Here is a 26,967-nt window from a genome sequence, read left to right as displayed (position 1 = left end):
GTGCAGGTTGGATTTGTTTAATAGAACTCGTGGGTGAACATGCCACACTTTCCACAGTGGGCCCTGCTTGAATTTTTGTAAAACATTTGATTGGACTAATTTGCAATAAAAATAGCCTTCACACAAAAATCGGCGCTGGTCTAGAATCCTACCACAACCCAAATTATTTGGGTTAAGGTGCGAGTTAGCGTTTGGGTTAGGGTTAGGGTGGGTCAAGAATTATTATTAAATAATGAATATAATAATACTTGACCCACCCTTTCCCAAACACTAACCGGGACCTTAACCCAAATATTGTGCGTTAATTTAATAGCTGTGGTAGGATTCTAGACCAGCGCCCAAAAATCCAATTGGTTATATAAATAAACAAACAAATTTACCAAAAAATGACTTGAAAAAATAAAGAACAACGCCCTTGTAGTGACTATAGCCTAATATATATCTACCCTCAATCTACAAGTATAGAGCACTTCTACAAAGTTGAACAACGACCTTCGCGCCAAGAACGCTACCCTCTGTCTCTGTCATGCCAGCAACCAGACAGCTTTGTTTGCCTTTTAAGCCTTTGTTGAAATTACTCTGATAGTTTAAAGACGATCTCATTCATCATTGCGTCATAAAAACACAAACTACCAGGGACATAAAAATCTTACAAAGATAGCTAGGCGAAGTCCAAACTAACCTTAATAGGCGTAGAGTAGAATTACGGATTGCAGAATTAACAAAAAATCAACCTTGGAAATAATCGTTAATATGTGTAGCAACAATGATTCAAATTATCTTTAGTTTTTTTTAGTTAAGTTACATACCAAAATAGGGGATTCCCGTAATTTTAATTAGTCTGTTGTAGTAACGAAGTAACACAACAAATTCAATTTAATCAATAAGCTCAGGCGATTTATCCTTTGTTTAAATAAATTAAAAGGATGATTCCCAAACAAGAATAATCCTGTATAATTATTTATTCACAGTTACAACAACCGTTCAAACGAATATCAAACGGTAAACCACACCCAAAGAATTCCACTTGATTAATCATAACAGGTTGTGTGAAATATATGAAGCTTAGATACCCCCAAATTTTGTTAACTAAAGATTTTCTGATTACTTATAAACAAGGCAATTTGAAAATACGCAAGTTCAAGACAAATCATTAAAAAATTAATTTTCCAAGGGGCATCAAGATGTTTCAGATCTACCAAGTTAGGTAAAAAAACAAGCCAAGCTTACCAAAATTTTAAAACAAAAAAAACTTATATAAACTAGGGTTTTTATAAATACTTTCCAGACTAGGCCAAGAGCAAAAGTTGTTACTATTGGTACTGTATTTTTTTAATAAATTGAAATAAAATGGTTGGCAAATAAGTTTGGGTAAGAGAAAAACGTTTGTATATTTTAATATTTTTTACCTAATTCTAAATGTTTGTCACACATTAGAAGTTGCTATAAAACTTTTGTAAAATTAAAGAGAGCTTTGTTATTTTTATCATTCTTTCTATTAACCCGCCAGTAATCGGGGTTACTTTAATGTGTTTTTGTCTAAAATCTATGCTAAAAAAACAATTGTAGTTTTTTAGGCTTGTTGATATTTAATCAGGCACATAACAAGTAAAATGATTTACAGTCACATATATCTCACAAAAACACAGTGAATAGTAATTTTCAAAACGAATGTGCATTCCAAATAATCATATTTTAGTTAAGATGGTTTAATATTGTTAATAAAATGTATGGGGAACTATAGAAAATCATTTATAAAAATATATGCTATTAACAGTTGTAAGTAAGCTAACAAATATATACAAATATAGCAAGTTTGAAAATAAAGAGGAGCAATATAATTGCCAAACACCAATAATACAGTTTTCTAAATTTTACACAGAAAGAAGCACTTTAAATATGTTATGATTTAAAGTTAGCGGCTTGTTACTAATGTAATCTTTTAACTCATTCTTGAGCTTTCCAAAATAATTGTATGATGGTGAAGTTGCAGGGAATTATTTTAAACAACCACAACCCCTTCAGAAACTGGCATTGAAATGTTAGCAGTTACAACCGGGCATGCTGAGCCAGGTTTTATGATTAGAGCTGAAATCGCATCTTGTGTTGGTTGGTCAGAAGCGATGCATTGCACTTTGATGGAAAACCTGTAAGGAGTATCTGGAACCATTGCGGGGAGACTTAAAATCCTTGGCGAAACCACATAAATGGCGTCAGAATATTTAAAAACAACTTTTAACCCCATCGCGAGTTTCGGATCTGAAGTAGTCGCAGCTGCTGTATTTTCGATTGTTAAAAGCAACTGAAACATAGGCCCGATTCCTTGCACAGTCGCAGATAGTTTCAGCGGCATTTCGGGGTCATCAGAAAGTGGCGATATGCTCGACTGCAGACCCTTAAGATACATTTGTGCCACGTTTAGTTTCATCATTTGTAAATCGCTTTGGAAGTTTTGAAACATGTCGATGCCGTTTTCTCTTTCCCTCACAGTTTGATCGACAAACACTTGAGTTTTCTTGGGAATGTTCAACTTAACATTCTGCGATGCAGGTGGACCACGATGGAGTGAATGTTCAGAATACTCGGCGGTACGTTTCAGTATCAGCACTTGTAATGCCCCAGATGCCAAAACTGCAACTAGTGTTGTGTCTTCGCGTCCATAACGACCAAAGCAAAGAGCCTGGGGTCTGTCATTTAATTTTACTGTATCAACCAGGTTTTTATCCCGATAAATATGTACCTCGTTGTTGTCAAGGCCCACCATGACTGCTTTAAATCCTTTTGACTTGTGGTCCATGATTGTAGTGCATAAAATACCTGCTGGCATTTCCAAACTCCAAAGCTGCTTTCCTCTGGTCGTGAAGCATGATAAAGTGCCATTCATCAGAGCTACAATTAGGTGTTTGTGAACCCTTTCCATGCTGACAATGTGTGAGTTTAGATCCAGGCATATTCTCGCAGACTCGCTGTCTTTTTTTAAAGAGTACACTCTTCCATTACGACAGGCAACAAATAGGCGAAAATCAACGTCAAACAGTCCAGAAACATTTGCTACAACAGGGATTCCAGGGATTTTGTATTTCTTAAGCAAGGTAAATGCTTCGCAATCTATAATCTGAATTTCTTTGTATTCCGTGCCAAGTACAATGCACGATATGGCGTCATCCTCAGCCATTGACTTTTTCATCGTGGTGATGCAAGTAACGATATTCTCTCTTTTTAGCGGCACATTCTTGTGGTCCTCAATAAATTGAATGGCTTCCTCTCGCGATTCAAGCTTAAGAAAATGAGCGGTCTGCGATGTGAACTCAGAAGAAGGGTGTTGCTTTTTGAGGTCGTTCAAGGCATCCGCAAAAGTAGAAACGCTCATGTCGCTGTTCGATTCCCCGACATTCTTCCAAAGCTGCACCTCATCTTGCAGCAAAGGCATGGATTCCAAATTGTACTTGTAGTAGGGTCTCATGTTTTTGTACACAAACAAACTTGAACCGGATGCCACCACCAAACCAGGCGTTCTGGGCTCCGTCATGTCCATGTAGATGCTGACCACACCGGTTGGCAAATCGAGAAGAGTGTTTTCTTGGATGACAGAGGTTCCCTTTAGCACCTTGATTGTCATGTTGAACTTCCCAGTCCCCAAATCGGCCACCACAAGCTTGTGGTCCCCATCGCCGGTCAGGTCGGCCAGTGTGACACACGAGGAAAAAGTGTAAAAGCCAGCTACCGGGTCCAAATGGGCGTGCAGCCAATTTGTATTTTCCTCTTTTTTTTCTGGCAACGCCATGACAGATAATTTTTTTTCTAAATCAGAAATGAATATATTTTTTCTTAAATCTAAAAAGCTGTACATTAAGTAGAAATATACTTCATGCCAAGATTTATGGTGTACATTGCCTAATTTTGAGGTGTGTAGTGCAGATTGGAACTTTAGATTTTGCAAGGGGGAGACGTTTTTGCAGCTTGAAAATGCGCGGCTATAATAACATTTCTGCCCAAATTTGCGCGGCTGTAATAACGTTATATGTAAAATTTGCATGGCTGAAAATGGAGCCTACTATATGCTGAAAACCAGTAGCGCGACACAAGTTTTGCGCGTTGAAGTGATTTTTCGCGGCTGACCGCATTTTATGTTGATTTTCCATGAAACGGCTGAGTGGGAAACTGCACAGGGATTAAACTTACTTTCCAACCTGATATGTAATAACGTTTTTTGCACACCTTGAGGTACAGAATTCTATCACATTTCAATCTTTTTTCAAAATTGAAGAGTGCAATGTAATGTAATAATTTAGATGTGCACAAAAAATGTTTTAAAAAAATATCGGGTGTACTGTACACCTGCCAAAAAGAATGCAAACTGGGATACTGTTACAGACAATACCGATCAAAAATGTTGTGCTCTTGCTATTATCTTTTTTGTGATATATTTTGATATACAATTGTACACCAGGCTAACACTTGTATAAATGGTTTACGCTGATGTGCGGTCCAGTAAACAAAAAAATAACATTCTGACGTAAGGATTATACTAAAATAACACATGCTAAAAGAACAAAATGGTTTAGATGAAAATGTACGGTGAAGATTAGTAAAAACTAACATAAACTCGTGTATTTGACGTTAAATTTAGCTACGTTTCAAGTCTTCTCATTTTTGAACTTACAAAGTAAGGAATTTTCGTTTTGTTTACAAATTATACCAGCGTAGTCGCTATTTCGATTTGAGCACCATTTTATGTCCACTTAGGTTAACAATTTAAAACATTCCTTTTTTTTAACGAAGTACCGTTGACAAATTGATTTCGTTTCAAGAAAGCATAAGAATTTCCATTCAAAACCACACAAAGCTATTTAGAGCTAACGTAAAGGTGATGATAAAATATACATATACGCGACGCGACATATAAAGGAAATAATGTCGCGCGTGGTGTCATAGCAACGGACTAGTAGGGTTTTAACCTTGTCCGTGACTAAGAAATTTTATGATTTTGCTATAGTTTTTACTTTTGGTGTCAGTTGTTTGTTAGTTAAGGGGTTGCGGCAGATAAACAAACATTTTAAAAGTACTGGTAGCCAACATATAACCACGATTATTTTAACTGAGATATCATGAGAGTGTATTTTACTACAGAAAGCATACTCTTATTAAATCTGTAGATTTGAACGAAGTAAGTCATATTTTTTCTTGTTTTAATAATACATTAACGTGTCTAGTTAAAAAGGCCACTTGGAAGTCTTCTGTACAGTCATCGCGTATAATTCTTAGTAGTTAGTGATCCTTAAATCGTTTGCCTTGCTGACAGCCTTGGCAAAATGGTATTTACTATAAAGTTCCATTCTGTAAAGGACGGGACAGCAGACATGCACGATTCTTTTTTTCATGTTTACCGGCGTCCTTACTTTTTGTTTACGAAGTAGTTCAAATAGTGCATTTTACCAAGTTGTCCTTACAACACACATTAAATACTCGTTTGCGTTTTTAAACTCAACAGAAAAGGACTAAAAAATACTATAGTGAAGAAAGACATTAACGTGTCTAGTAAAATTTACAATCATTTTCCTTGCGTTTTCTCTTTTTTGCGAAATATGGTTCACATAATGCATTTTAACAAAGTTATCCTTACAACACGCATTACAAAACCCGTTTGTGTTTTCAAACTTAACAGAGAAGGACTAAAAAATACTAGAGTACTGTAGTAGAAAACCAAGTGCCGGTGAAACTAGGCGGAACCCGGACGGCAGCATGTCTCTGACTCCCAAGGGCGGACAGGATTACTTGGAAAAGCACGGCATTCCGCCTTTCATCGAGGCGGTTATGGTCGGTTTGCTGCAGTCCCGCCCCGAAGACCCCCTGCTCTTTGTCCAAAAATGCGCCCAAACTGCCAGGGAAAGGGGCGGGGCCAGAAATCTGAACTGGGACGCCTTCATTGAACGCCCCACCCACCTATCACCCATCGAGGGTCGCCCCAGTCTGCGAGGCTCGCCGAAGATCTTTAAAACCGAGGTATCCGAGCCTTTTTTTATGAGAGAAGAGCTTTGCTATGTATATGTATTTTACATTACTTATAGAAACTGACAATGCCAGTTGACTTGCTCTAATTATTTCTTGACTAGGACCTGCTTTGTTATTGATTCAGAAAGACATGACTTTGAGTGTTATTTTGGACTTGACATAGACTTAAGTCATTTAAAAATGACTTGTTTACAACACTGGTCACTACAGTATAAAAAAGCAGTTCTTGAGCTAATAAGAATTTGGGTATGGGTGACGCTTTAGGTTTAGGGGCTTGCCTTCTGAGAACCACTGGACTAACCATGGAAAAGTAGGATCAACCTAGCCCCAATTAATTGCAACTTATTAAACCCTAGGTACAACAACGAGCAAGCGAATCAAGCCCAAAAGGTCCACAAACGACGTCCAACCCCAACAAAAAGTTGCCAGCGATTAAAGGACGTGTAGACGCAGACAACTCAGCGAGTCAAGAAGTCAGTGACAAGACGATCGTTTTCGTGGTCGGCGGACCTGGCTCTGGCAAAGGTACTCAGTGTGCGAGGATTGTAGAGCGCTACGGTTTCACTCACCTGTCCTCAGGCGACCTTCTTCGCGAAGAGGTAGCTTCAGGAAGCGCAAAAGGTCGCGAACTGCACGCAACCATGGAACGCGGGGAGCTGGTGCCGCTGGACACAGTGTTAGATCTGATCGCTAGCAAAATGGTAGAGTGCGAAAACAGCCGCGGTTTTCTGATCGACGGCTACCCTCGCGAAGTTCGCCAGGGCGTCGAATTTGAGGCTAAAATCGGTCAGTGTGCCTTTGTGCTTTGGATAGACGCCTCGCCGGCCACAATGACCGCACGATTGCTGGAACGCGGAAAAACGAGCGGGAGGGCAGACGACAACGAGCAGACCATAAGGAAGCGACTGGACACTTTTGTGCAGTCCACTGAGCCTGTTATCGACTATTATGGCGCCAAGGACAAAGTAAAGCGCGTTGACTCCGAGCAGAGTGTCGATCAAGCGTTCGCGCAAGTTCAGCGAATTTTCGACGAGTATTTGGCCTAAAATGTGGTCAACAAGAGCACTTTTTATCGATTCCGCTGCGGCGCTGATCTTTTGTCGCGCGAACGAGTCTTTTTTGCTGGCTTCCTTTTTGCTCGAGAATTTTAATATTATTAAGCCAAGGGATGTCCGGTCATACACTTTAAGGTATGCAAGCAGTACTTTCGATATTTGTACGATATTAGAGTGATATCGGTGAATACCGTAAATTTAATTATCCAACGTCCAACTTTTTAATGCAAATTTCGGCCGAAGAATAAAAAATATATTGCATTTGCGCGTTTTGATTCATTTATTTGATCTTTTTGTCGCGTTAATACGTCATTTGGTGTATGGTTGATGGACATGCTGTTCCACCAACATATATCGAAACCATATCAAAGGTATCGGACATCCCCAGTAGTGATCATACTAACCTTGTAGTTGGAAAATTTGGCCTTGAATCTGACAAGCCAAAGCGGCAATGGTGAGGCAGCCTTTTTGTGGCCGTGTAAAATGCTGCCTACGTTTTAGCGTCCAGTTCTTTGATTTTTTTATCGCAGTAGCAATGCGTAATTTATGAGTGCAAAGTTTGTTTTATTCTACGATCCGAAATACAATTATAATAAAGCCCGCATAGAACGTTGTTTAAAGGAAGAGGTCAAACTAGAATATTTTTTAACGACACGGCCACGAAATTTTGGGCCACGGCCCATAAATTGGGAAATACTGGCCTAAAGTTTAAACAGTAGGGCGAGGCAGAACCAGGGCTGGGGAGCCGGAGCCGGAGCTGGAGCCCGGAGCTAAGCATTTTCTCTGGAGCCAGAGCCGGAGCCGGAGCCATTATTATTATTTTAGTGGAGCTGGAGCCGGAGCCGGAGCCATTTTTATTATTTTTGTGGAGCTGGAGCCGGAGCCGGAGCCGGAGCCCTTTTTATTATTTTTTTGGAGCTGGAGCCATTTTTCAATTTGTGGTGCTAAAGCTAAGAAATTATATTTTGTTCCATCTCCAACGTTAGTTAGCCAAAAGCAATTTTTAAAACTTGCCATTGAATAAGTGACTGGTGGCACCGGAGCTGGAGCCGGAGTCATTGGGTGTGTGTTTGATGGCTCCGGAGCTGGAGCCGGAGCCGGAGCCAAAGGATATGAGTTTTTCTACTCCGGAGCTGGAGCCGGAGCCAAAGGATTGAGTTTTACGACTCCGGAGCTGGAGCCGGAGCCATTTAATAATTGCCTGATGGCTCCGGAGCTGGAGCCGGAGCTAATGCTATTTTACGGTGGCTCCCCAGCCCTGGGCAGAACTCTGTTATTCTCTAGAACTCAAATAAACAGTTTCCGTGCAGTGTCCGGCCATTTAGTTCCCTTTCAATAGAAAAACTCGCCTTTACAAAACGACGCCCAAAATAATCTCACAAAAGTTCACCGCAACAAAATGTAAACACCGCAATAACAGAAAATACTCCTTCCATCGTCTCCTCATAATGCAAAATGTCCCGACCGAGTCCATTTTTTGGAAGATAATTACAAATTGAGCATTTTGAGCGATGGCGGAATTTTAAACCAGAGTAGACATCCACTCAACAACTTCGTTCAAATTCACTTTAGTTTCCGTCCCTGACTTTGCGTTGCATTCAACAAACTGGATCTACGAAATCCAAGTGGATTACTGATTAATGTTCATTGAAAATTCGAACGTTTAGGAGTTTAAGTAAAGATTAGTATAATGTGACGTGGAACAAATCAGAAATGAACTTTGTAAAATTACGGGCAGAATTGGTTGGTTTAACCTGTATATAAGATTACACCGGTGAAATATCGTTTTTTAACTTGTCATTTTAATTTCTTCTATATGGGCTTTAATATTTTTACTGGAAATTCAAATAATTATTTTGTTTAAATGGTTGTTGAAAAATGCACAAAATAATATCTTAAAGATACGTTGATTTAGATGTTTGATTAGATGTAGACCTTGTGAAACCCATGTTTTATTTAGGATATTTTTATTAGGCATATTGTTTACCTTGAATTTTGGCAAATGTTGAAACTGAAATTCTTTGTCTTTTTCTCCCAAGAATACGTTGTCACTTTCACCACCAGCTGTGCTAGTGAGCGCAGCGGATTGTGTTTTACGAACTGTGTTTCTATTAAAATAACAGGTTAGGGTTTATTATTATATAAGACGCAGTCAAAACTGTGAAAAACAATTTTCTTACAATTCTTTTTCCAATTGGTTTTGAATAACTCTCTTTGATTTGGCCAGAAGAAGATCTGAAAACAACAATGTTCGATTCTATAGTTAGGTAGCATGGACACAGCTAAACAATCTTTTAACAAAATTCATGAGAAGCAATGCAAATTCAAACGAAGAGCTTGATTAGTAAAATATTTGTTTCTGATTTTTTCCTTGCTTTTAAACTGGGGTCTATTGACCACCTGGGGGTCTGTGGGACAGTTTTAGGGGATCCATTAAGGCTTATTTGAAATATTGGTGTATAGTTTAGCAAATAGAATAAATATTTCAAAAGAAAAAAAATAGTTTAATTGTTGCTTAAGGGTCTTTTCCTAGAATGTATTTGGGCTTAACTTTAGTATCACACTCAGTAAACAGAAAATAGCTTGTTTCTTTAGACTAACTGCTTTATTATTTTTTTTTTATTTACAACACCATCTCTAAACATTCCATGTCGGCCCTGGTCTGCATTAACCAATGTATTTTCAGGGGGGGAAAAAAACGTTTAAGAACCCTGATGTAAACTAAAAATTAGTAATGCAAACCTTGTTTGTTGCATGCGATACAGAGGTATGGGTGAGCTTTATGAACTGTCTTGTCTGTCAGGATTTGAAAGAGAAACTCAGCTACGTCCTTTAAATTCTTTTGAAATGTCTCACTGTCCACAACGTACAATATGCCCCTGAAAGTCAGTAATACAGAAAGCAATAGAAACAATGTTCAACATAAAAATTGGCCAAACAGGACAGAGAATGCCTAAATTGTTTACACAGCAATTTTGTGTATGGTATCATAAGTTTCCCAAGTTTTATATAAGTTTGTAATGCATGCCAAACAACAACAAAACAAATTGTATACCATTGTCAAACAGGTCTTGAAACGCTTTAAAAAAGGGTTGCAGACCCGAAATTTGGGATGTCCTGGTTATGGCAGATAATTTAAAATTTTTGCAGAAAAATAAGTGATTACACATAGAGAGTAAACAACCCCTTATTCGGGATAATAAAATGTAAACAACAGTAGAAACAAAGATCTTACAATGCACTGTCCTTGTATTTGTCAAAGAAGCGACTTCTGATTGATTCATGACCAGGAATGTCAACAATTGACAGTGAAGTTTTTTTCTATAAAAAATAAAAAAGTTGAGTTGCGTAAAATAATGTGTCATGTTCAACACAGAATTTGTCCTCAACCAGGGGAATTAGTGCTAAATACCTATGGAGTTATTGTCTCTACATTTTGGATTGTAAAACCAAAAATGCTGTGAGTTTATATAGTTGTACAGTGAGAATAAAATTGATGACCACAGCTGACAAGATTATTTAAAAAAAAAGCAAAAAAAAAAAAACTTTTCCACATACACACCTTGTCCTCTCCAAGCAAGTACTGTGATTCATTTTCCTTTAGCGAAGTTTGAGTGTATTTCTCTTTTCCGCAAATAAGCTAAGACACAAAATTACATTGGTAGTGAAAAAGTAATGTTACAAAACACGGTAGATGTGCAATTTAAATCATTATTTTTTACCTGGGCAAATAAGCTTGATTTTCCAGAGTCGGTAACCCCCAACATCACAATTGTACTTTTACGCTTCTTTCCACCAACAAATAGTTTCCAAAACACTAAATAAAAATATTCATTATCAAAGCTACATTACAGATCCCTACATAGTGTACCCAAGTTTATTGGTATGCATTACAATAAAGTATTCAAGCAATTCATTATCAAGCTAAATAAAAATATGTTTAAAATTATTTCACTGCCTCAAACTAAAAATTAGCTACACCTACACAGTTAGGTCACATGTTTTTATTAATTTTTATTATTATTGTTTTATTAGGATGCAAGTTATGTTATGGCATTATAAGCTTATATGCAGTTAAAGATGATTGTTATTGGTTCAAGTCTAAAGTGATTTTGTGCTGTACTGTGTCCTTCAACACAATTTTTTGGATTTATTAAATTTTGCATATATGTAAAAAGTAACACATGATTATCTAAAACTTGGTGGTGTGTAACGTTTTTTTTATTCTACAAATATTTTAATTAACCAATAACTTTCAATGTGGTAGAGGCTTATACAAACTTAAAATGTTGAAAAAAAATTTAAACAAAAATAAAATACAAGCTAGTTGAAAAGAGTACATTAAGCCCAAGTCTACATAGATGTAACTTTAGCCAAGATTTTAAAGGTGTATTAGTCTTACACTTTGAGGTATGCATGTGTGCAATCATGTTTCATTGATCACCTAAGGTTCAACATCCTACCACATTTATTTTAACACAGTTAACAATATGAGTTGAAATTTCAAGTAAGGCATAAATACGTAAGAATAAATATAATAATAATACTTAACAAACCCAAACCTAAACGCTAACTCTCACCCTAACCCAAATATTGTTAGCAAAGTAAAACCCCGGATGAAAATGCGGCAGGATTTTAAACCAGCGCGTTTTCAGTTAGTTAGGCCTAGGGTTCCTCTCCGGGAATGTTTCAACGGGAAATTCCTGGGTTTGCCACGAATTAACAATCCTCAATCCTGGCAAATTTTTTTTAATCCCAGGTATTCGGCAACACAGCAAAACTTAAAATTTTCGTTTTTGACTAATATAATGAAAAAAATAATACCAACCCTGTTAAAGTCGTTGTCTGAGTTGCTTTATTTGCGCTTACCAGCGTAAAAAACTTGATTAAATTTATTCTATCAAAAAAATGCGCTCTTTTTAAAAATAAAAACAAATAAGGGTGCTGAGTTCAATACGAGAAGGTCTTGTAAGATTGCAGAAACACGACTACAGAACATAAATGAGCTTAATTAAATCTTTGGAGCTAATATAAAATAATTTTAAACGTCATAATGACGAGATTTTAGGTATAATCTGTTCGTCGGAAATCCCGGGTTTCCCGGGGATTTTTATTTTTCAATCCCGTTTCCCGGGAGTAAAAAACCGGGAAAAAGAGGAACCCTAGTTAGGGCTACTGAAAAAAAAACTACAAATCTTTAAAACGTATACTGTACCTAGAGAAAGTAGAACAACCACAATAGACGCAGCAACAGCAAACGTGCTGTTGTCAATTCCATATTGTTCGAGAAGTTCTTGATAAAACTTGATTGATGAGGCCATTTCTAGTTTTAATTCGCAGCAGCTTCGAATTTCATTCATAAACTTATTTCGGCCAACATATTGTCAAAAATGACGTAGAACCTACTCATCCGGAAAACTAACTCGGGCGAAACAAGACCAGTGTTTTTTATCTTTCGGGAAAATTAAAAAACAATAGATAAAAAAATCGACTGTCCTTAAACTTCCTCAAAACTATGTTATACCGCAAACTAGGCTCGATTTTTTCATTGCTAAAAAGGGGACAATTGAAATGTATTTAAATTAGCTGTCTAATTATACTGTTTACTCGTGGAGTTGTGATTGCGTATAGTACAGAATATGAATACACCCGAAATTAAGCTGCAGCTACTTTATTTTACAAAGAAGAAAAAGAGCAAAGCACCAATGGTTCAAGGTCAAACACGATATGAACATATTTCAGATTAACGAACTCCGGATTGAGTAACGTGATGAGGCCTTAACTATATTATAACTGCTGTGTGTAAAGTGTAACCTTTTTAGTTAACTTTTAACGATAATATTCTACCAAACGAGGAACTGTTATTTGTAAAGTCCGTCTAGGCAGGAAAGCACATATAAGCGACAGCTGTAAATTACAATCGATTTTTCGGGACATGTCACGGTTTTTAGTGATGAAATAGTTTTACATTAATGACAAATGTAGCCTGTTTAGTACATTATTAGCAAGTTTTTGACTAAAAGAAATGCACCCCCAACATCGATCCTTGGAATAAGCGAACCTATACCTTAGAGTTACATTATAATAAGATCTCATTGGATAATAAAAACAAATTATGGTGAATTTAAGCACGATACCATAAGTACAAAATTGTCAGAAATGTCGCGCTTTATTCTGTGGCCATAAAATCGAAAGCTCCGTTGGTGTGAGGCTCTTTTTCGTCCTTTCTCTTTTTCCTCCTTCGTGCTCCTAAGAGTAGGAAGGCGCAACATCCACAGGAGCAAATGAGAAAGAGCAAAGCCACCAGGATTGATAAGCCCAACACAAGGTCGTTCAGAGGAATACCACCTGAAACGGTAGAACTGTATTAGGCCAAAAGAGGACAACATGCCAAAAGCGTGAATGTGCTGCAGATTAAAAATAGGCAGATAAGTAGGCACTGGTACAAAAAAATAAGGCTGAGCTTTACATAATTTCCAATCCAAAGGGGAAAAAACTAAATTCTGTATAAGACAGTTAATCAACGTCATGTTAACAATGGATTTTTTAAAGGAAATAAATTGTTTTATCACCAGGGTAAAATATAAAGCTCAGATCAGGTAAAATATAAAGCTCATATCGTTTTGGAATTTTCTAAAAAGCATAATTCCTTAAAAAATCTTGCGTTAAATACGACCGTTCACCTTTGCTTTCTTCCGGTTCAACGTGCAGCTTAATACTGGTAACCACGTGCGCCGAGGTTTCGATGACTGTCGACAGGTTGTAGGTAGTTCCATTCAGAGACCTACAAAACAAGCAGTTGTAAATGTGGCACAGATCTAAACCTTAGATCAGTGATTCCCAACTGTGTGCCACCGCATACTAGTGTGCCTCGAGAGATTGCCAAATGTGCCGCGACACTTTTTGCAAGGTCGGAATAGAGAGTATTTCTATTACCAATAGATATATCAGGGGTTCTTAAACGTTTTTGAACGCGGACCCCTAAAATTTTTTTTTGCGTCGCGTGGACAACAGTAAGCAAGATTTTTTCAAAAATGACGTCATAAATTGACGTCACAATACAAATAGACTTTAGAAATCTACAGTTTTTGGTCCACAAAATGTGAAAGAAAAATAGAGTCTAAATACATTCAGTGCAAAAACGTTTCATTTTTAATTAAACTCTTTTCTTAGAAAAATTGATTACTTTTTAAATATACATTAATATTTCAATTTGGCCTTCAAGGACCCCCTAAAACTAGTTCACGGACCCCCAAGGGGTCCATGGACCCCAGTTTAAGAACCCCTGAGATAGATGAATATGGTATATTTTATTTTTTGGGAACCGAAACAACGCAGTACAAGTTACCAATAGGCATATACGCAACATTTTTGACCGAAATACGCGCTATACATTACGAATTAATAGTTTTGAGACATTTACATATAGTTAGTCGTGTGTTAAGGGCGATAGTGAAATAACTCTGTTGTTCTGTTAAAAGTGCGCCGCGAAATAGTAAAAATTGTTTTGGTGTGCCGCGAGCCAAAATAGTTTGGGAACAACTGCCTTAGATATTTGAACTCGAAACTTGGATTCTATGCAGTTTTTGCTCAAAAGTTTTAAAAGGCCATAAACAAAAAACAACACAAATTAAAGCAACTATAAAAAAAACTACCTAACAGGCGTAGTGGAAATAATAGTTTACTTACTGCTGGGGAATTCCCGCTTGACGACGTCGACGTGTTGGTGACGTCACACATCCGGTTGCGCACCTGGTTGAAGTGACATCATCAACGCAGATGACGACAGCACACTAAAGCAACAAGTGACGTACAGGTGATTTGTGAAGGAACACTAGTGCCACAAACACATTTTCATAAAAAAAGGATTTAAAAATAAAAAAAATTAGAAAACTGGATTTTTCCAGATTTTCTATCTGTTACACGCAGTCAAATGTCCGTGTTTTTTTTATCTAAGTAGAAATAAAGTTTGGAGATGACGTCACAAATACGTCATAAGTTAAAATAGGTAACGTTAGAAAACAATAGGTTCTGGTTTGATAAGTGCACGAATATGCAACCGAAATCCAAGTCTAAATACATTTAAAACTACAGTATGGCTTGGTGAAAAATATTTTTTTTCATAATTTATGTTCAGAAAAGATGCAGGACCCGTCATTATATACGATAAACGCAGGTAAATGTCCGTGATTTAAGCTTTATAGATTACTTAACTTAGAGAAATTAAGTACAGAAAACACAAAACAAATACCAGTCTAATGCTTTATTATGACTGCTTTATGCCGTTTGTTCGTTAGAAAAAAAAATATTCTTGGCTATTAAACACAAAAGACTGACCTCAAAAAGTGGGATGTGTTTAACTACAATTAAAATCAAAACAGAAAAAACAAAATAAAAACGGCTGTTCTCACCTTTATGATGACGTTTGTTTCGTTGCTTATGCCAGCCATGACGTCAAGAAAGCGGAAGGCCTTTACACTGAACCTGTTTTCCAGTGGGTCGGTGGCAGTGTATGTCTTCATGGTGTAGTCCTCCATGCAACTGACGAACAAACGAGGTTACTAAATTATGAGTTAGAAAGTTGAAGGAAGTTTTTCAAAAAAGATCGAGGGTAAAACGTTAAAGCGGTTTTATTTAAACTTATTTGTTTCAGCATTGAAGTCAGTCTCGTGATGCGACTCCGGGTTAAAAAAACATAGCCCTTACAGCAGCAGCAGCAGCAGCAGCAAATACAGAAAATGTTAAAAATGAATAGAGATATTTTGAAGCATAATGGTTGATGGTTGTAGTAGGACGTAATAAGAATATCAAAGCCCATACAGAGGTAGGAATTTTAAACGTTTCGAATAACTCTTTATTCATTTTAGTATGAGAGTTATTCGAAACGTTCAAAATGCTACCTACCTTAAAATAATTAAAGAATTCAAGCATTTTATAACAAGAACATTAAAAAAGTGCTATGTATTGATTTCAAAGCAATGTAATAGTTGCGCTCCACCTATAACCTATAACTTCCCTTAGTAACTTACCCATCATTGATGAGGTTGTGTTTGGCAGTTGCTAGTTCCTCGGCCCCAGTAACATCGGGATAGGCGTAGCAATTCTCGGTGAAAAGGGTAAGTCCCGAACCCCCTGTGGCCCTCACAGCAAAGTAGATGTCGGAGTTGAGAGGGTAAACAACTGGTTCATCAATGTGAGCAGTCTGCAGCAATAAAGCAAAGGCTTAGCTATAGTTAAAAACCATTGGCACTCTTAGCGGTCTCCAATTGGGATGTCCGATACTGGACATTTTGAAGCGATACCGGTACACCATATTTTGCAGCAATAATGTAAAGGATTTACTGTAGCAGGGGTCGGCAACATTTTTTGCATCACAGACCGCTATTTATCCCTGACCGGCCTTAAGATACAAGAAATTTTTAGTTATGGAAATTTATTATAACTTTTAATCAAAGTAAACCTTGAGCTTGTTTTGCGGCAAAATCCTGAAAATTTAATAAGACAACAAAGTTGCGTCATAGTAAAAGCTAATAAAAAAAGCAATTCGAAAAGTATCAAGACAAGTATTTGTAGACCTACGGACCGGTAACCAACTTCTCGACCACTGCGCTATAGTTTAAAACAATTGGCTTTATAAGCTTATTTCAATTGAAAATGTTCGACACCAGACATTTTAAATTGATAACGGCAGTGTTTTTTTTTCTCCAGCGGTTTCCCAAAAAATAATAAATAAATAAAGGTAATATGGCAATTTTTTGGTATTTAAATGAAACACTTGCGGTCTCTTAAAACTACTTAGCGGTCACCCAAACCAAACCTTAAAAAAAGCCCTGGAAACCGGTTCACGATATTTTGGACAAAAAGTACCGCGGTCCGATCTGATACCAATGACGTCATTACTATGTCAAAACTGGCTTAACCGACACCTGGTGCATTTATTCATTTTTTTATTTCAGATCAGCCACCAAAAGTTTAATTTCGAAATTAATTTTGTATTTTTCTCTAATATGAAAGAATGTTAAATCGTTTGCACCGCTTACATTTCTCAACATAGAAGCAAAGTAGAAGTAACGGGAACACAACAGCTATACACTATACTACCCTGAACAATAAAGAAGATGGTAAAACTTTGTAATGTGTCTGCGTACTTTTAGAAAACCTTAACCGGCACAGAAGACTTACATCAAACGTTTGGTCGACGTAGAGCTTGAGAGTGAAGGTGAAATAGCCGAGGCCAGGCACAGCTAGGAAGTTGACGTACTGGTCGAGTGGATCGAACGCAGACGTGAGGTTGGTGTGTTTGGGAAATGCACAAACCACTGCCATCGCGTAACCTGGGCTCCTTGTGATCGTCGACGTGTCGTTGGCGATCCACACTCGCAGCCAGTTCTCGTATTGAATGGTCGTGTCGCTCTCCTAGTTTTGGGAGAGTAAAGGTTGAAAAATGTTGGGATATGGAATGAACAAAAAAGTTTTTTTCGATGTGTTTGTTCTATGTCAAAATACTTAACAAAATGATCGTGTCAATCTCAAAGTTTTGGGATAAAGGTTGAGAGAATCCAGTGTTGTAATGACTGACTTTGCCTTGACTTAAGTGCACTTAAATCACTGTTTTCAAATGACTTGACTTGTCTTAAGTGTTTTTGACAAAATTACTTGACTTGACTTAAGTCTTTTAAACAAATACCTTGGGTTGAAACGGATTGTTTTAATCAGCAGATGTTTGAGAATTAGGTTATTTATCTTTTGTAGGCCTACATAAAAAATAGGAATAATAAAGCCGATGTAGGTCGATCATGATTAAAAATTATTAATCTAGTTGAAACGTTCAAAATGTTAAATACTTGTATATATAGGCTATGATATTCTTATCACGTATAACTTTAACCTCCAACCAATGCTGCAAAATTCCTATTTACGACGCCTAATGTTTATAAATCATATGCTATTATATAAAATATTTAACCACTAGAGACCGTTTTTAAGGCAATAACTTACAGTTGCGATGCTTGAGCACTGGCCGTGGGCGAACTTGAAACTTGTGTGAGTTGAGTTGACACTAGGTGCGCACTCGGCGGGTATCGAGGCCGAGTTAAGCGGGTCAAACGAGTTCACTGCCATTGGGTCGCTAGAGGCGCACTTTGCAACCGTGATTTCAACACCGTCGCTTTCGCACAGAAACTCCACCTTGGCTGTTTGGGACAACAGGACAACTGTTATTGCTGTTCAATGGCCAGATAAATATATGGTGTTTTTTATTAGTTGGATTGAGGTTACGTTTTTATTCTTTCAAGGTAGATAAGAATTACAAAAAAAGGTTTATGTTGTCTAAATTTAGATTAGGCCTGCCTAGACCAGAAATGGGCAACTTGGCAAACGAGCTAGTATATTTGGCACACGGAACCGAGATCCTTTTCTCCAAATAAAATCACTGTATTAAATGAGCTTTGGCCACATGCGCAAAACTGATGTAACACAAGAAATGTATTTAAAGCTATTCAAGACTGATATTTTCTGTGAAATGAAACTTGCGCCTTATTTAGAAATCTTATTGTGGATGTTTTGTTTTTATTATATTGTGTTTTTACTATTTTGGGGTAAATTTAAATCTTTTCTTCATGGATCTTCACAGCCAGCTTTAAGGGTTAAAAATAAGTATGTTCTCACGAATTGTTAGTTGGCACGCGGAAGAATTTTGCCTTTGACTTTAGCCGATTTTGGCACGCAGACCGAATAAAGTTTTTACTCCTGACCTAGACCCAACACACTTTATGCCGTGTACAATGTTGCTTAAAACCACGACAGGAAGACAAAACAGCGCTATTGGACAAAGTCCAGAACGCATGCACCTTTTTTAACGGCTTAAAATAATCAAACATTACTCACGGATGCAAGTTTTTGCATCAGCCGCCAAATGCCAACAGGAGTTGTTGCAGGAACACGTGGCCACCGAGCCTGACCAATCACAAGCGTCGCTGCACCCGCCATTCCCGTTTAGACAGGGATTGGGAGTTGGAGTTGGTGTGGTTGTGGTTGTGGATAGCGATGTGTCTGAAATTGTTTGCACCAGGTCTTATATCACCTTTGTAGACGTAGTAAGGACAAAAGTTTCTATGTTTTTCAACATTTTCTTTTACCAAAGCCCATACAGAAGTATGTTTTATTTGAACGTTTAGGATAAATCTTAAGATAATGGTTGGAGGTTGTTCCGTTAGATGTAACTCTTTATTCAAGAGTGATTCGAAACGTCCAAAATGCTACCTACTTCTGTATGGGCTTTGATATTCTTACTACGTCTTACTACAACCTCCAACCATTAGGCTCAAAACATTTGTATAATTGTTGTTATTTGTCATTGTTAGTACATACTGTTATTTTATGCTGGATAAATATTCTCAAAATGGCCTCAAAAAGAGTTTAAAGTTTAAGTACTTACTGCCAACTGTAATCGTAATGCACTTGGGTTCAGATTCCAAGCTGAAAGAAAGATAAAAAATGCTGTCAGGAAGTCGCAAGATAATAAATTAGTTGTAATATGTCGAAACTAAAACTTTGGAAGCGCATATCTTAAAAAAAAATTTGGGTTCGCGTTTTCGAAGACAGCTTTTTTCAGGAGGAAATATTTAATTGCCTATTTTTGAATCGTGCACTTTAGTTGGGTTACTTTAAAAAATTATTTTTGTGCGGCGCAGAATAGACCGAATCTTTTTCATGCAGCCTTTACCGCTTACCCCGAATCTTAGAAAAACTTCGAACATTTAACGATTAAATATTCTAATTTTGACTTGATTTTTAAAGTCGCATTCAAAACGATATGCTCTACATTTTAAAAAAAGTCTGGTAATTTTTAGTGCAGTGGCATACTTGCAAAGCTAACAATTCGGGCCAGGCACTATTCAAATATGTATAAATATATATACATATTATATATATTTCGCCAGCAATAGCATCGTCAGTATCTCTTAAGTGAAATGAATCGATATTCAGTTTACTAGCGGGCCCCGTGCGATCTGCTTACGAATCTCTTAACTTTTTTTACTAAAATTGATTTGTAGCAAAGCGACACTTACCCAGAATCTAGCTCGGCCACAAAACACGCCACATTGTTGCCGACAAATGATGACGTGGCCTGCCAAGAAACGGATGAGACGAAGGTACCGTTCCCGGCAGCAACCACCTCTGTTACGACGAAACCGTGCAAACCGTAAAGGCGGATGGCAGTCACGCTGAAAAGGTGAAGTTAATTCATTTCTTTTCAATCTTTAAATATGAATTTGGAAGTCTACCAAAAAGCCATCGCAGACTCATCGCATCTGTCGATAAATGATGCAAGGAAGGCAGGCTAGAAACACAACTAGCTTGCGGTGGGGTTCGAACTCTTGACCTCCGGTCAAGCCAGGACCGTCACTTTACAAACTAAGCTGCAGGCTCAGAGAGGAGCGAGTCGAGAAACAACCATACGCCAATGCTTTTCTACATTATGTTAGTACCAGCAGCCTTACGTTGAAGGGATCTACAGTACCGTATCATTTAAATAACACACACATATGTGTTGAATAATAACTGTGAACTAGCCCCTCGGAAGCTGCTTTTGATCAACGCTACCGCAGACCATCATTGATCGACAGATTCGGTCTGCGATGGTTTTCAGAGAACAAAGGAAATGCTTATTTAGGCCTTACTTGTAACCAGGTGTCGCTGTCGCCACTACAGTGTGGTTGTAAAATTCACCGACCACCAGATTGATGTTGGGACCAAGATGGGAGATCTGTGGTACCTCAGTACAGTTTGTAAGGACGGAGCCGACTGCACAACAATATATAATTAATGTAAGGAGTCCAGCCTTAAGATCGAAATAAGAATAACATCGACGTCGAGATAAAACACAGCTCGGAATAAGACAAAAAAAAAACGATTTATACCTATATTAGCCGCAAAAACGTATGAATCGGAAAAAAACGTATGAGTCCCAAATCCTTCGGAATGGCACCTAAATGGCCAGAATCAACCTCAAACCCCACCCCTAGGTACATCACTAACTCCCCTAAGAATTCCAAACCTAACCCATTTTCTAACCCCACCCATAACCCCAAACAGGGCCAAAAAATCCAGTCCCAAAACACCGGCGCCCTCAAGACGCCGGTCAAACTAGGGCTTCCCAACGACGAAACCAAACCACCCGATGCCGGACCGACGGCCCCCGATCGTCCCACACCCTCTCTCTACAGTTTTAGACATAATTTTGGCAACTTATTCTGACGAATTGAGGACTTATTTCGGCAGATTTGGGTCTTATTCAGACGATTAAGTTCTTATTCTGTCAAGGATACTACTGTGAACTTTGACGAAATTAAAGAATATAAGTTCTCGTTTATTACTGCGTACTGTAGGACTGTGTTCTTTTTAATTTTTTGTCATTCTACACCGGTGGCGGAGCCCTGCTGTACAGCACTGTCGATGAAGTAAAACTTATTCTATCAAGGTAATTATGATTTAATCTACAGAATCGCTACCGACCTTGAACAAGAAACTGCAGCGATGTCTCACTGAGATAGTCTTCGGTGGTGAAACTGTCGCCCCCCACCGTGATATCGGTGTTGGGGTAGTCCATGATGATGACGTTGATAATGACGTCATCACCAGCCGTTCCGAAGCCGCTGTACGAGAGGGTGCACGTAGACTGGAAAAGTAGTAAGGTCAAAATAAGTTAAATATTGAAGAAAAATTGTATATGTTTCTGTGATAAACTGTTGAATACATCACACGGGTTTTATTAGTAATTTCAATAAAGTTTTTTAGTAATTTTATCAAAAAAATATTTTATCTAGCACAATGCTTTAGTATTTTTATTGAAGTTTCTGTGATATTACAACATTTTTTAAGCAAACAAAACAGTGTTTCTTAATCTTATTTACTTCACATGTAGACTTCTAAAATCTTGGTGGCTCACCTAGCGAGTGAAACGAGCATAATTATTAAAGGTCAAAGGGGTGTTTCTCAAAATGCTTACGTGTTTATATTTCTAAGTCTTATTTTTTATAACTGTGGGATGAATTGGCAAAGCCGAACGAGAATATGTATGATAATAAAAAGTATGTAATATATTTTAGAATATATATATATTTTTTTTTTTTTTTTTATTTTTTTTTTTATAACTTTTTTCTGCACCGGCGACGTTTCATGGTGCGACGCACCGGTTACGAAACGCTGCAATGGAGTGTCAATTTTATATCAAATATGATTGTAAGTTTGCTTTCTTCTAATCTAGAAGATTGTTGAAAATTGCCCGAATAGGTGATCGAAACGTTGGCACTTTAATACAATTTTGCCGGAAAAACGATTTTACATTTGGATTTGCTAGATTTTGCCCCTTTCTGAACACCCACCTCGTTAAGTGCGACGTAGGAGTTAGGCAGGGGGGTACAATAAGACCCACACCCCCCTCCACCGTCCGCCGTCACAGTGGGGTCGCTAGAGAGCACGAATCGGCACGATACACGGTCGTTATTGATGTCCGATATCGGTATCGTGATATCGCGGGAGCAGCCGGCGTTCACCCTGCGAAGATACAAGGTTATTAAACCGATGGAAATCAGGAATGTCTGACATTGTAGCGATGTTACTTGTACGAAGCGCTCACAGAAGTGTGTACAACATGTATCGAGTAATAACGATGAAAACGTACGCAAAAAAGGCAATCGTACGCTCCGTCATCTGCAGTGTGCTAACTCAAGTGTGAGTCCAGTGTTTTTTTAAGGTGTCCGAAACGGCCCCCAAATTTCTCCAGCGGTTTCTCAAAGTTTGGACTTGCAACTTTTTGGTATTTAAATGAAACACTTGCGGTCTCTTAAAGCTACTTAGCGGTCACCCAAACCAAACCTTAAAAAAAGCCCTGAGTGTGACATTAATTAGGTCACCGTCGAGCAATTATGCTGGAGAGAGACTGCGTGCATAGAGTCGCCACAACATTGCCATTTTGCAAAACCTTATACGTTGAGCAGTGACCCAAATCAGATTTCGTTACTTTTATCAACCTTAAACGATCCGCAAACCTACCACTTGTAAAATGCCAAGCTGACTACGTCAACCATTTAGCTACAGTCTGCTTAAGTTTTAATCAAATAAGATCTGAATGTATTCATTTGCCTTGACTTGACTTAAGCCGTTTTGGTAAAAAAACCTCGGTTAAATCTGTTGTAAAAATGACTTGACTTGGACTTAAGCCATTAATTCATATCACTTAGGTAAAAATTAAGTGTTTTAATTAAGTTTGTGAAAGCTTAACTTAAGTGATTTTACAAATGACTTTGACTGAGTAGGTCTTAAGTAATTTTAAAATAACTTGTTCACAACATTGTAAATAAGTTACTCCACCCACGAAACTTTCTGATTTTCATCAGTTCTAAAATTCAAATATTCCCCAAAAAAATTGAATTGTGAAGTAACATTTAAAAAAAATACGGATTCCTGCAAAGGTGTGGCGCGAGTTGTAGAACCTATGATTTAATCCATCACACAAAACATGGAAACAAAGAATGGTCACTTGCTTGATGATTGGTATGTAGCTGGTTACAGGTGGTGAATTGACAAGCCCTGTATCAGATCTCAACCTGGTGTCAATGGTGGTCTGGAAGTACTTATTTTTTGTAGGCACGATGAGCCAGTATCTCAAGCTGAAAAGAAGCATAAAATGTCGTTTTTTCAGTCAACTCAGACAACTATAGTATCTCAAAAAGGGTAAAGTTTAAAGCAAACCAGTTTAAATTTTCTGTGGAACAGATTGGATTTACCAAATTCGCAGGAAAAATATAAACTAAAGTGAAAAATTGAATTTTAGGCTTTACGTTTAGCCAAAACCTTTCACAGAAAACTTACTAATTTACCAGGGTTCTCATAGTTTCGTTCTAAGAAAGTTCTATAGGTTGCTCAAAATTCGTTTTGGTAGAGAAAGCTAGAACATCTTATATTTAATAAAATCGCAAATAAGTTTCCAAAATTTTGACATAAACTTATGGATAAAAGATATATAACGGTTTATCAGCTTACAAACGCATTTATAAATATACAAAAAATGCAGCGTTTTTTTCCAGTTTCCTTTACGCAAAGTTCGTGTATTGATAGACGGACCGTCACGCCTTTAATACAAATAGCTGCGGCGCCAACGCGTAAATGTTATGTCCTGTTTATCGATACGGAAGTAATTGTTTATAAATATGTAGTGCCTCGCCCTTTGTAGGTAAGTGGCCCTATAGTTTAGGAAGCTAAACTTGGCCAACCTAGTACATTTAAATAAGTTAAGAAAAATCTATATTTTTATCTGGCATAAAGTCATTACCAGTCCATTCAGAAATCTTTAAACTAAATCCAGTTGGATAATGGATAATATTTACTGAAAACACACCCGATCTATTAAACTAACTTATCGTTTTAGGTATTTATATCAAATCTATGGATTTCCTAATTCAAAACCCAAAACCTCCCGAAATAAGTGAAACCCATAGCGTGTTATGTTATAAGTGACGCATCGGGGGGCCTAAAGAATACCGTTTGTCGTTGAAATCGCATAAGGATAACTTCAAGGCAGGGCTGCGGAGTCGGTCAAAAATATCCGACTTCGGGTAAAAAATTGAACCCAAGTCCGACTCTTAAAATCACAAATGTGTGATTCGGTCAAGTCCCGAGTCCGGCTCCGACTCTACACCCAGTATTTCACCCATTCGAAACTAAAAAAGTTGGATACTTAGCAATCCACTCATAGAGCTTTTATATTACTAAGCCACCCCCAATAAACGTGGTCGGAATTTTTTTTACCACATAGTACTCCACCTTTACGATTCATAATTTGCTCCGTTATCAGCTTTAAAATTTTGTGCTGCGCATGCGCATGTCGCACTCGGGACTCGCTTAGTATTTGATATTGCGTCGTGAAAAAGGGGATATATTTTTGCCAGTATGCCTATTTTTTTAACGGAACTGTCTGGAACGGCAGCCCGGACAACTAGCCAATTCCAGTTTTCTAATTTAATGAATTAGAACAAAATGCGGCTAATTCTAATTCTTATCTAATTTTAAAAAGCTGAAATAAATCTTAAATCAAAGCAAATCAAAGCCGGACATAAAATTTTTATATATATTTACGTTACTGTTCCACGTCTGTCGTCCATCTCGTATTCCTGTTGTATCCATGCGACTGACCAGGTCACATCAGGATAAAGGACACACTCCTGGACACTTAGCGAATCGCCGGGGGAGTCGAGGGTGTACGGACACACAGAGCACACATACCAAGTGTTGGCGGCTGGTGTCAGCAAGCAACTGCGGTCGTCGAACGAGTTCCATTGCTGGACCAGAACCTAAAGCGAGAAAACGGTAGCGTTTGGTTTGTTAAAACGTCGGTAGTGTGGACTGCACGGGTTGTGTTTTATTAACGAAATTTCTAAAAAAATAAATTTCTAAATTATTTCGGATAATTTTAAATGTACAGATTATTTGGCGATCCGCGATTTTTTTTAATTTAAGAGTTTTAAACCCCTTATACCAGGGGTGGTCATCCTACGGCCAGGCCCGAGGTCCAGATCTGACCCGCCAGCGCAAATCATACAAACTAAGCACGGGGCCAATCCTCATGTTTACAAATAAATTTGTTTTAAACAAATAAAAGCAAAAATTAGAAAAAAACGTTTAAAGTCAATTTGAATAAAATTTAGGGATATATCGGCACAATGAGACGTATAATTTTGTAATTTAGAACAAAATATAAACGGCGATGTACACAATTTTTTTCTTCAGACGATATTCTACGTTTTGGAAAATGATATTTGCATGAATAACTTCACAAAAATCCCCTAAAAACGTTTCTAAAGTGACATTTACTATAGGCTTCGTTTAACAAAACGTTGTACATGTCATTCAAGCAATAAATGGGTGAAACACATATTGGCTTACGCAGCCATTCACGCCTAATTTGAAAATATTTATTTGCTTATTTCTTAATTTAGTTCAACTATGGACACGCCTTTCTAAGTTTTTGTAGATATGGTGTCTGTTCTTAAGATTTTTATGTACGTTTTGCAATTTTAATTTTACGTAGCCTACGTTTAATGTAATTTTAATGTGGGTTTTTCAACGCAAAACCGATTATTTTCTAATCTTGCATTACCATATCAGATGCGTCGGCCTTTGGTCTCCATGTAACCAATCCTCCAATGAGAGTGTTGGCAGCACTTTGGTGGCAGATTGCTAGAGTAAGAACTACCAAGCCGATTGACATGATTATAATGCTATTTTGTCGTTTGTGTGACAATACCTATGATGCCCTGAAAATAAGTTAACAAATAATTACACATCCTTAAACTCAAAAGTGGCCTTATAAAAGTAAATACTCTACAATGTAAAGTTTACATAATAGAAGTTTAAAGCGCAAAATACTAAAATGACGCAAAATTAAACTGAAGTATCGACTATGTTCATGCTTCCTAATAGCAAAAAGGTTAGGATAAATAAGTACGATTTTTAATCCAGTTTAACCCTAATTTTACGTAAAAAATCATTCAAGTGGAAAAATATTCCAAAGTTCGCATAATTAAACTTCCAGTTTCCCGGGCGAAATGCAACCTTCCTAGCAAACTGAGCGCGCCGAGATTTTAGAGCCCCTTGGGCAATCAAAATAACACCCCAGGGTGCCGCGGCATCCCGGTTGCTAACCACTGGGCTAAAGCTTTCGCGATCCCGAACCTATATCAAAACTAGAACTCCCGCCCCTACGAGAGCCTACCCGAGGTGTAAGCGACTTGGAGTGCTAGGGGCACGTTTTATAAACCACTGCGGGACAATAGGCGGGGGCGGAAAACAGGGGGGCTTTTGTGGGACGCCGCTGCGTTCCCAGCTGTCCGGGGCAGGG

General features: G+C 37.7%; 4 protein-coding genes across 4 annotated transcripts; 1 reads left to right on the top strand and 3 right to left on the bottom strand.

The window, feature by feature from the left end:
* Positions 1–1,678: 1,678 nt before the first annotated feature.
* Positions 1,679–3,792, bottom strand: LOC146146563 (BBSome complex member BBS1-like). The gene has a single exon (XM_083386628.1). The coding sequence runs from the start codon at positions 3,782–3,784 to the stop codon at positions 2,003–2,005; it is 1,782 nt and encodes a 593-aa protein (XP_083242754.1). The 5' UTR covers positions 3,785–3,792; the 3' UTR covers positions 1,679–2,002.
* Positions 3,793–5,696: 1,904 nt separating this feature from the next.
* Positions 5,697–7,419, top strand: LOC146146562 (adenylate kinase isoenzyme 1-like). The gene is made up of 2 exons (XM_083386875.1): positions 5,697–6,042; positions 6,369–7,419. Exons 1-2 carry the CDS (start codon positions 5,743–5,745, stop codon positions 7,056–7,058), a joined length of 990 nt encoding a protein of 329 aa, XP_083243001.1. The 5' UTR covers positions 5,697–5,742; the 3' UTR covers positions 7,059–7,419.
* A 953-nt stretch (positions 7,420–8,372) lies between these two features.
* On the bottom strand, positions 8,373–12,421 carry LOC146146561 (signal recognition particle receptor subunit beta-like). The gene is made up of 8 exons (XM_083386634.1): positions 12,283–12,421; positions 10,790–10,884; positions 10,630–10,707; positions 10,303–10,388; positions 9,810–9,946; positions 9,248–9,302; positions 9,055–9,175; positions 8,373–8,679 (listed from the first exon to the last, which is right to left on the bottom strand). Exons 1-8 carry the CDS (start codon positions 12,386–12,388, stop codon positions 8,590–8,592), a joined length of 768 nt encoding a protein of 255 aa, XP_083242760.1. The 5' UTR covers positions 12,389–12,421; the 3' UTR covers positions 8,373–8,589.
* A 310-nt stretch (positions 12,422–12,731) lies between these two features.
* LOC146146560 (uncharacterized) lies at positions 12,732–26,360 on the bottom strand. The gene is made up of 14 exons (XM_083386872.1): positions 26,227–26,360; positions 25,206–25,420; positions 23,615–23,740; positions 22,454–22,625; positions 21,585–21,747; positions 20,799–20,873; positions 18,954–19,118; positions 18,066–18,259; positions 17,250–17,483; positions 16,097–16,269; positions 15,479–15,608; positions 14,757–14,860; positions 13,751–13,851; positions 12,732–13,415 (listed from the first exon to the last, which is right to left on the bottom strand). Exons 1-14 carry the CDS (start codon positions 26,335–26,337, stop codon positions 13,237–13,239), a joined length of 2,142 nt encoding a protein of 713 aa, XP_083242998.1. The 5' UTR covers positions 26,338–26,360; the 3' UTR covers positions 12,732–13,236.
* Positions 26,361–26,967: the final 607 nt, after the last annotated feature.

Source organism: Ascidiella aspersa, chromosome 4, assembly GCF_963924565.1.
Source record: "Ascidiella aspersa chromosome 4, kaAscAspe10.2, whole genome shotgun sequence".
Lineage (NCBI taxonomy): Eukaryota > Metazoa > Chordata > Ascidiacea > Phlebobranchia > Ascidiidae > Ascidiella > Ascidiella aspersa.
This window is presented reverse-complemented; position numbering and strand designations above follow the sequence as displayed.